Raw genomic sequence first — 10,051 nt, 5'->3', positions numbered from 1 at the left:
ATGAAATGGTAAGACAGGGCCAACACATCTCTACATCAAACTATTCATGATAACAAGAGGATTTGAGTAGGACTTGAACCAAGGTCCTTAGAATAGTTTGCTAGTTTGAGGAATCCAGATCTTTTTTTATATTTAGTTAATTTTGGAATTTATTATAAATATTTATCTCTGGATGTAGCCCATTGGTGATCAATGAATAAAACCAATAAATACTGATAGTTGGTCGGGATTTGTGCCTCCCAACAAATGGCTGTTTGGAGTATACGAGAATTTCCCTTTCTTTTGCTTGAAGTCTCTAATAATTAAATAGAGACCATTTTCCCACTAAATTTCTTCCTAGGAGGAATATCCCACTTTGTCAGATAAAGAAATTTTCAACAGTAAACACATTATGTAAAGTAGACACAACAATAATTATCAACATAGTTACAGATTGTGCCTACTTATAATAGGCTTAATTGTGATCAAACATGCAATTGATAATGCACAAGTGCTTTTCATTAATTGAAAATTATCTACTTTAATTAAGCTTTACTAGAGAATAAATCAAAAGTAATAAATACATTTTGTTGTTTTAATGGCAATTGTATGCTTTATACTCAAGTTTATATAAGTTTAAATAATTACATTTTTATATTTTGTTATTTTATATACTGAAAGTTAAATTGATACTAGATATATTCTATTTTAATTGAATGACCATTCAATAGAAGGATTGGATTGCTAAATTTCACTAGGTTGTAATTAGCGTTATAGTAATTGATTGATTTTAGTTTACTTAGAAGTTGTCTGCATATAAAAAAAATCACTACAGTGCTATTAACATTTTTCATATTTTTAAGGTCAATGTGAAAATTCTCAATAGATTTCTAGTATCCTTGGTTTAAAGAGTTTTATTAATTACATAATTATACAATATAATAATAAATTTTAAAATTATTGAAGTGAGCATGCAGTTAATTTCTTTACATCTATATTTGTAAGTGTTCTCTGTGTAATGTCATTAGATTGCAATTTATTGCAAATCTTTTCCTACGTGAGATCATTAAAAGTTTTCTATAATTTATTTTATTTTATGTATTGTGCAAAAAGTTTTATTGCATAAAAGAACCATACAATCTCTTGAATTCGAGTCAATTTCATGTAGGTGTAATTTCTCCTTCTAACCAGTACGTTGTCATTATTCCTTTACCCTGAAAATGTGAAATAAAACATTACCCTATGTTTCTAACAATAAAATGTGTGCTATAAGTTATATTTTAACATTATTACTTTTATCTCAATGTCTCCCCTCTTCGAAATTCGAAATGTTCCAAAAGTATCCAAAATCTTTTTCATATGTTCACTTATATGGATTTTCAAAGCTAAAGTAGCCCATCTTAAATTAATTTTACATTCTTGTTGAAAAGTTTTAAGAATACACTACATACCTTCTCCTGTAGATTCCATTCTGGATGCAGTGTTGACAGTATCACCGAATAAACAGTATTTAGGCATTTTTAAACCCACCACTCCAGCAACACACGGGCCTGTGGATAATATAAACAAAATAACTTTGTAAATATAGAATGATCTATTCGGGTATTTGGATTCATGCCATAATTTAGAGATTAATACGTTTAGTTTCATAATTTGTGGAGTGTATTGCAATTACCTGAATGGGCTCCTATTCGTAGTTTCATTTTCCTCTCGGGCTTATGTCTAATTTTAAAGTTTTTTAATGTCTGAATTAGAGCTAACGACATACGGGCAATTTCACTAGCGTGTTCGTCTCCAATTTTTATTGGAAGACCAGAAGCAACCATATAAGCATCACCGATGGTTTCCACCTAAAAACAAATTTTTATCCATATGCTTCTTACAATTTATTTTAGCAGATCTCTGTGTACTTAACTTACTTTATACACGTTATACAGATCGATTGTGGCATCAAAACAGGTGTAAAGATCATTCAAGAGATCTACCACCTAGAAGATTTTTAATATAATCATTCTTATGAACTCTTATAAGCAAAGAAAGGAAAAGTTTTAACAACTACTAACTTGCATAGGCGTACTCTCTGCACAGAGAGAAGTAAATCCCACAATATCACTGAAGAAAATGGTAACAGAATCGTATACTTCTGGCTTAACATGGTTCCCTTTTTTAAGTTCTTCAGCAATGAATCTAAAATACGCAATAAAAATTATAAGTTTGTACAATACTTAAGCTTACTTTGATATTTCATAAAGCTAGATGAGATGATTAATGTTTAAATTAGCAATGGAATATGCAAGAAGTTTTAAATCATCCAAGAAGAGTTGAATATTTTCTTTGATAACTGCATTGATCATCCCTCCAGACTTTCTCTCTCAATTTTTAAAGTAGTCAGACTAACTTTGGAAGAAGCTGATAGAGTAATTCATCCGTTTTCTTCTTTTCGTCATAAAGAGATTGAGTTTTCTCCTCCACTAATTGCTCCAAATTGTTGGCATATTGTTCCATTCGCAACAATAAATTATCCAAAAAGTTGTGACTTGATATTCCTCTGAAAATAATCATTAATTTAATTTAATCAAGTTTTATACGAATTCATTAAATAATAACAACAAACTTTGTAATTTTTTTAATTTTCGATTTAATTTCCGGAAAAGTAGGTCTTTCTGCAGGATTTTCTGCCCAGCATAATTTAATCAGTTTAACGAGATCGGGTTGACAATCACTAGGATCCATCTCGGGTCTGTACGGTGGCATGGTTCCTAATTTGATTTTATCTAATATTTCTGAAAGTACAATAAAGTTAACGTTAAGCTGTAAGAAGAAAAGTTCTTACTTCCATTAACATCTCTAACCTTCAGGTTCCAGTATTCTTCTCGATTTGTTCTGTGTATCACCATATTCGAAAGGTCCATTGCGTGTTATTACCTCTTGAAGAATAATAGCAAAGCTGTAAACATCCCCTTTTTTGGAAGCTTTATAGTTTTTATCCCTCAGGTGTTCTGGTGCAGTCCAAAAGTAACTTCCTAGTTAATAAAGTAGGAAGACATTTACAGTTGATATGGATATATTCTTTCGGTTTTCAGTGATTATCGCAGGTTGCTCTATCGAAAATTGTTCTTACTTGGATTAATTACTTCTGAATGAATTTGGCTGTATAGAGATACCATCCCAAATTCAGAAAGTTTAACCATAAATCTTCCATCGATGAGACAATTACTGGATTTCAATTTACCATGAAATTGAAAATCACTGTTATGTAGAAATGTCATTCCCTATAAAAATTTTCGATTAGTGGAAGACATTCTCAAACATTACATACATCCATATAATAAGAAGCTAAGTAAATAGGCAATAGTAAGCAAGGAAGTCATTGGTCCTCCAGAAACATTCTTAGATTCCACTTACCTCAACAATGTCTGTTATTATAGAGTAGCGGCATATCCAATCCATGTTCATTGCATCATTAGCTAACATATCCTTAGAAATTTGAAATTATATGTTACTATAGTTTTTATCGCATATGTTAAGTTTAAATATGAAATTTTACCATTAATGTTCCTCTGGGGCAGTGTTCGGTGAAGATAGAAATGTTGGGTTCATCAATACACAGCCCAATAAAGCGAGTTAAATTTTCGTGAGTAACATCCCTCATCTGATAAAGTCAGTAAGAACAATTATCTAACTGGTAACGATGATATTCGATGCATTCTTACCTGCTTCAAATCCATCAATACTGCTCTATTAATATGCAATCTCTTGATATCCAACATCTTAATTGCAACCTTAATACCCTATAATGTAATTTTAGTTTAATATATTCTTACGCAAATCGAAGGTAAAATGAATATCACGTACTTTATACAGTCCAAGCTTCATACCACTAGCTGCCATTTCGTGAAATATGCTCAGAGAAGTAGAGGGCCTCTAAAAGAAAATTTTCAAGATAAAAGAATTTACTCTTGTCTATTAATTAACGCTTACCGTTGAATTACTTGAAACGCCATCGTCGCTGAAACGTAAACTGGCCATAGATTTTCGCATTAAATTCTCTGGAAATATTACGTCCTCCCAATGAATTTTCCACCATTGATCCGTCAAATCGTTCTCCAAAACCATTTTTCTGTATATTTACAGTAAAATTGTAATTTTTCGCATTTATCGTCATTCAAATGATGTATGGTAAATCACCTGTACAAAAATATTCCACTGGCAACAAATATCAGGATGCTACATGCTAGAAAGACGATTATCCACAACGGAAATTTTGCATTTTCTAAAAAAATACGAAAAATATTGAAAATTTAATTTTAGGCACGGAACATTTGGACGCGAACAAATTGTAATGTTAGCTTTTCGGCAGTAGTCATAGTTCGAATGCGTTAAGCACATCAAGCAATAAATGTTTCAGATAATGCCAAACTATTATTTTCATGGAAAAGGAGTGGTACTATGTTATAGTAATGACCGAATGGTCGATGGATTAATTAAAGGCTGCAGACTACAGTCTGGGATGTGTCGAAAAGTCCCAGGAGTTTTTCGGAAGTCTTTTTGGCATAATGGGCTTACTAAAAAAGGCTTTCTTAGTGAACCTACACATATTATTTAGTTCATTTCAAAGGAAAGGAATGACAAATAAGCATATAATGTTTTATTGTAATGTATATAATGCTCTTTTGATTAAACGTAACACTTTTGACGGTAAAAACATTAATTATTTACACTGATGAGTCCGAGAATTCGTTTTAACAAACAGTTACAAGGCTGGTCAAGCGCCAACACTTTTATATATTACTCCAGAAAATTGCAAACTTCCACCTTTTTAAATATTTGCATGCAATGATGCGATTGGCGCACCAGCATTGTACATGTGAAAACATTTTTTGCAAGTGCCAGAAAATCCAAGGTTTAGTGTTATCCATCTCACCATCTTCGAGAAACTTGATTATATCTGCACTAACTTTTTCGAATGACTTTATAAAGTAATTATGTGACTTTACAATTATCTCCTTGAATTTACAGGATATTTTACTCTAAAATTCCTCGGTAGGATTGAAGTATTAATGAGATAAGCCAACGCGACACATGGGCGATCCAAAGAGGTGTCACCAGGCAAGGCACTTTTTTGGCAGATAACCCATATGTTGCTTTTCACGGAAAACAAACTCCTATTTAGGTGTTACTAACGTGGCCAGCTTGTTTGTGAGCGCTTGAACCCGTGACTGACTATCAGTGTTCTGCAGTGTTATCCGCTCCACCATTATAAGGCTTTAACAACGCATATGACTAAGAAATTATTATCTTAATTTTACAGTAATATTTTTAGTTCAAGAGCCTAAAATATTGAAAAATTAATGACAAATCAAAGATTCACCTGGTTGGCATTGGGGAGCGTTTCCTAAAAAACCGCATTCGGGCACATCGGGAGGTGATCCGATGATATTTCCTGGCCAGTGAATCCTGATGCCCCTTAACATTTCGTATTTTCTTCTAGCACCAAAATATGTTGCTACAGGCTGCAAAATTGATTACTGTTTTCAGCAAGTACCGATACGAAATTAATGAAATTAATCAGTAGAAATTACCATCATTATTCCTGTTTCAGGATCCAGATCGTTAAGAGTATAATCCGCTTCTCTGTCGCCGTTTTCGTTGATATATATGTCACCTGTCAGACCTACTGAGGGACATATTTTTTGGAAAACATAATAATTATTAGTATAAATTAAGTTCTATTTACGATCCAGAACCATCTTTCAAACTGAAGGTGGCATGTTAATATAGAGTAACTGAAGAATTGTGATTTAATATATTTAATTAACACTACTGTGTTAGAACCCCAAGAGGAGTTATGTTGATCTTTCTTTATTCTATTATAGACAAAGCATGGCGAATGAGTTAGGCGAAACGAATTGGTTATTTTAATGGTGGAGACTCACAATCAGCGTGAAATTGCATAAAAGTTTAACAGGTTGCAATCACACTTCCTACTAATCATACTAGCTAGCAGGATAGTGCCTGTTAAAGAAGTTTGGAACTTCATGCTAACTGCAGGGCTCCAGCGTTAAGATAATATAATTTCGTTTCGTTTTACTTAGCACCTTACTTACTGTAGAGGAATAAACAAAGATTAATTCTGTATACACTCAGTGCTGGATTCAACTTCAAAGGAGACCCAAGCAATTTAAAAAATAAAAAAATGAGGGTTTTTTGATGGGATCCCTCTCTGAGTGGAGGGTCTCAAACAATTTGTTTCACTTCTTGGTAAATCCGCCACTGTATACGCTGTATACAGATTATAAAATTATATTGGTAAATTTAATGAAAATATTCTTTGTACTATTTAAATATCTTGTATAAAGCAATATCTAGATAATACCTCCAACAAAAGTTGAATTCCACAATCGGCGAACCATTGTATACCCATCAGCAGGATCTTCCCCTTCTTCTAGTGTCTTGTTTAAGACCCAAGCGTACATCATAACGCAGTCATAAAATGCAGCCACTATCGGATTCATCTGAAAAAATTACGTATTAAACGATAAAATAATTTAAATATGAGTTATAAATACTCGTGTAAACATAATTCATACCATATCTTCATCGATTGGATTTTTATACTTTTCAGGATTCGATTTTGAAGCTTGAATGATATTACTAACAAATGAAGTGTATTGCAAGCTAGTAGGAACTCTAATGGATATGATCATCAAGGCCTCGTATATCTTCCGAGCATCCTAGAATCATATAGATAAGATATCGAATAATTAATTTACCATAACAAATGGTATTCTTACCTTATTTCTTGTGTCGCCTCTTCTGTACCAAGAGAAGTCACCCTTCTTCAGGTTGTTCTTTAACAGTTCGTACGTAAAGAAGACGTATTCGCCATTGGCCATACCCAGATCAAAAGCTTTCAGCAAAATATTACGAAGCGAATCTCCCCCAGTGATGATAAGGAAGACTGAAACAACAATGGTGCCTATGAATTTGCCATTTGTTTTAGTCTATAAATAAAAGAAGCTCTCTCATACCTCTGGCTTCCTTGCTACCCTCTCTCAGGAGATCGCCGATATTGGAATTATCGCTTGTATATTCTTTAACTGTTAAAAAAATTCCTGGTTTGTACTTCAGAATCTTTAAAACACTAGTCTTGATCAAAGTGTTACTAAGATCCGATTCGTCCATCATGATGTATACATGATGCCAATCGAATCGTTCTAGGATCAAAGAGAACCACTCCGCCGCTCGGTCTAAAGAAAATGTCATCCTGGTTAGAGTAGAAAACACATCTTTGTCAGAAAAAGCTACATCTATGCCACCAGCGGTGTAGATGGGAATATTCCAATACGAAGCCATTCTTCCAACTGGATCCAAAGCCAAACTGCAAGCGGGGCCAACGAAGGCGGTCACCTTTCGTAAATAGTATTCTTCGGCAGCGAATACCCCAGCATAGTTAGCGGTGCAACGAGAACTATTGTTTCTGAACACTATATCAAATTTGATATTAGGAAATCTTCTGTTAGCATCTTTTCCGGCCGTTTCGATTACTAGTTGCACCACGTCCAGAGAAAGAGGAAGTTCGGGTTCTGAAACGAAAATGCTAACAATTCGGGCTTCGTATATGTATTGTGAGCCTACAGAAGAGATGGTAATGGATAAGAGAGTCACAGTTGTTAGATACATCTCGATATCATTTGTCCAACTGACAATTCTCTCCTTATATATCGATCTCTTTAATGACATCTGTCGTGGGACTTCTCGCGTGTTTTTCTCCTTTTTTTTTCTTCTGGAAGTTAAAAAAACTTTATCACTTCTCGGAATATAATAGGGCATTGATTAATTGAAATATTGCATTGTTATTGAGGTGTATGAATTAATAAATGTTTGTTGTCTTCTTGTATTTTGAGGAAAAACTACATATATTTAAGAAATAATAAACACTATTTTTTTTAAAATAAAATAAAATACACTTTAATTTTAAATCCTCGTATATAAATCAAGTAACTATCTAAAGAAGGAACAAATTAAATCCCAAATGAAAATCTTTCTGATAGTGAATAAATCCAGAGCAAGGATGACTATTAACAGGCCGGATGCATGGAATTTTTTGGGGTTTTTTGTAAATATGTAACACACGAATAAGAACGAATTTCCAGAAGAAAGTCCTTCTGGGTAGGACCTAGCGGCAGATAACTAATTTGTATGTTTGTTTTACTAAATTACGGCAACGCAACACTTGGGCGATCTGCTTAGGGGATGTATTTCAGGAGGTCTTTTTAAGGGTAACTGGCGTGGAGAAAACCCGGTAAACACCACGTAGCCAGCCCGTTCGAGCAAGGCGCGAACCCGCGACCATACTCCCAGTGTTTACGATACGAAGACCGCTTAGCCAATGGTGGGTCCCGCGCTTAAGAGGATGCAGCATAATAATGTTTTATAATTAAAATGTAAAAACTTGTATTTCAACGTAAACACTTAATTTCAAAGTATAATTGTAAGGTACACTGGAAAAATCTCACGAATCTTAATTTCTTAATTCTACAACTACGCTTGTAATTAATATTATGTTCTACAAAAGGAATAACTGTTTAATGTATAAATTCAAGTATATTTGTACTTATTAGTGTTCTATTAGTAGTTTTTTTTAAATAAAAAAATAATTACCTTAAAAATAATCAAAATAATAATAAAGAAAAAATATTTTTATAATGTATAAATTATAAGTTGGCCGTATGTAACCTACCGACAAAACCAGGCGCCAAGTCAGATTGTTGTAGTTAGCATAGCATAGAACATTTATACACTTGAGCATATTGTAAGCTAATAAATATTTTAATTGAACAGATTTATGCTGCTTAATCGTACTTTTTTTTTTAATTTACTAAAGTATTTTGATTTAACTTCTGTCAGCACTCCAGCAGAGAAAACCATTGTTATATTGATAATAATTATAATACTTGGGATTGGAACTTTACTGACACAAGTAAGTTTTTCAAATTTATTTTTTAATCTCTAATTTTCTATTTATTTTTCTATTTCAAGTTTTATTTTCTACTTTTTCTAAGATTTAGAACATTAGCAATGAGTACGAGTAGAGATGGTGATAAAAAGATAATCTTTTTAAAATATTTTAAAACTGATAACGAAGAAAACAATTTGGCTTTAGTGTACAAACTAAAGAAGTGTTACAAATTACATACAAAGAACTACTTCATTATTGAATGAGCTATAAATGATGAATAAGATCAAGAGAAAAGGCGTACAAGCTAGGATTATTTCTTAGTAATAATAGATCAAGCCATACCTTCATTACAAGAAAGATTTGAACAAATTGAAAATCATATTAATCTATTAAGAACAACTTAAAAAGTTTTTCATAGATTTAGATTTAAAATTAAGACAAAATGATAATGGTGATATACATGAAGCCGGTTTATACGAAGAAATTAACACTTTATTATCACATAAAAGCAATTATTCTCTTATTTTTACAAGATATTTATTTATTTAAAGAAGTTTTATAAGAAGTCTTTAGGACGTTAAGGTTAGCAAGTTCGATCAAAACCCATCTAACACGGATCGCTTTTCAAATTTTAATATAGACGAATATTAATATTTATTATATTATAGTATTTGATATATATAACTACAAAGGTTTTCTTACGTAAGGGTTTATCACACCGAATGACCGATCTAACACATTTTGAAAATTCTTTATTCTTCTGTACACAATTTAAAGAATTTTTAAAATTGGGCACTGTGTGATAAACTTTTCATCATAGCATTTCTTTCTAAACAGTTTTACTGTATACTTTTAGCCTAGTCGAGTAACTGCTAATAAAGTACTTAAATTTAAACTTTAGGAGCATAAATTACGCGAGATTTAAAAGATACGAGTGAGGGATTCGAAAGAAAATCGAATAAAATCATCGAGTGGCATTCCATAGAGGTTAGTGCGAAGTAGTAAATGTCTTCTATACAAACAGAATCTGACAAGAAGAACAAATGACTTCGTAGCGTGTTGCGATTAGTTAGAGTTTCAGCTTTAACTTTCTTCGTGAACTTTAGTGCA

At 32.5% G+C, this 10,051-nt stretch overlaps 1 protein-coding gene across 1 annotated transcript; it reads right to left on the bottom strand.

Annotated features, from left to right (window-relative positions):
- Positions 1 to 1,139: 1,139 nt before the first annotated feature.
- Positions 1,140 to 7,662, bottom strand: LOC111627022 (atrial natriuretic peptide receptor 1-like). The gene is made up of 21 exons (XM_023370561.1): positions 7,011 to 7,662; positions 6,774 to 6,940; positions 6,570 to 6,713; positions 6,356 to 6,494; positions 5,562 to 5,653; positions 5,351 to 5,492; positions 4,168 to 4,252; positions 3,961 to 4,099; positions 3,835 to 3,903; positions 3,693 to 3,770; positions 3,385 to 3,456; positions 3,101 to 3,251; positions 2,832 to 3,002; positions 2,594 to 2,762; positions 2,378 to 2,527; positions 2,043 to 2,166; positions 1,899 to 1,967; positions 1,655 to 1,829; positions 1,431 to 1,529; positions 1,273 to 1,364; positions 1,140 to 1,193 (listed from the first exon to the last, which is right to left on the bottom strand). The coding sequence occupies exons 1-21, from the start codon at positions 7,660 to 7,662 to the stop codon at positions 1,140 to 1,142; spliced, it is 3,033 nt and encodes a 1,010-aa protein (XP_023226329.1).
- Between the last annotated feature and the right edge of the window lie 2,389 nt (positions 7,663 to 10,051).

The sequence above is a fragment of the Centruroides sculpturatus genome, unplaced genomic scaffold (genome assembly GCF_000671375.1).
Source record: "Centruroides sculpturatus isolate CEXI.00-Female unplaced genomic scaffold, Cexi_2.0 scaffold386, whole genome shotgun sequence".
Taxonomy (NCBI): Eukaryota; Metazoa; Arthropoda; class Arachnida; order Scorpiones; family Buthidae; genus Centruroides; species Centruroides sculpturatus.
The sequence above is the reverse complement of the archived record's forward strand: the minus strand, read 5'-3'. Positions and strand labels throughout refer to the sequence as shown.

Coding starts and splice junctions, on each gene's coding strand:
- LOC111627022 (XM_023370561.1), bottom strand. CDS start 7,662: ATGTATCTAACAACTGTGACTCTCTTATCCATTACCATCTCTTCTGTA. Junction 5,493..5,561: donor CTGAAACAGGAATAATGATG/GTAATTTCTACT, acceptor TCAATTTTGCAG/CCTGTAGCAACATATTTTGG. Junction 1,968..2,042: donor CAGAGAGTACGCCTATGCAA/GTTAGTAGTTGT, acceptor AAAATCTTCTAG/GTGGTAGATCTCTTGAATGA.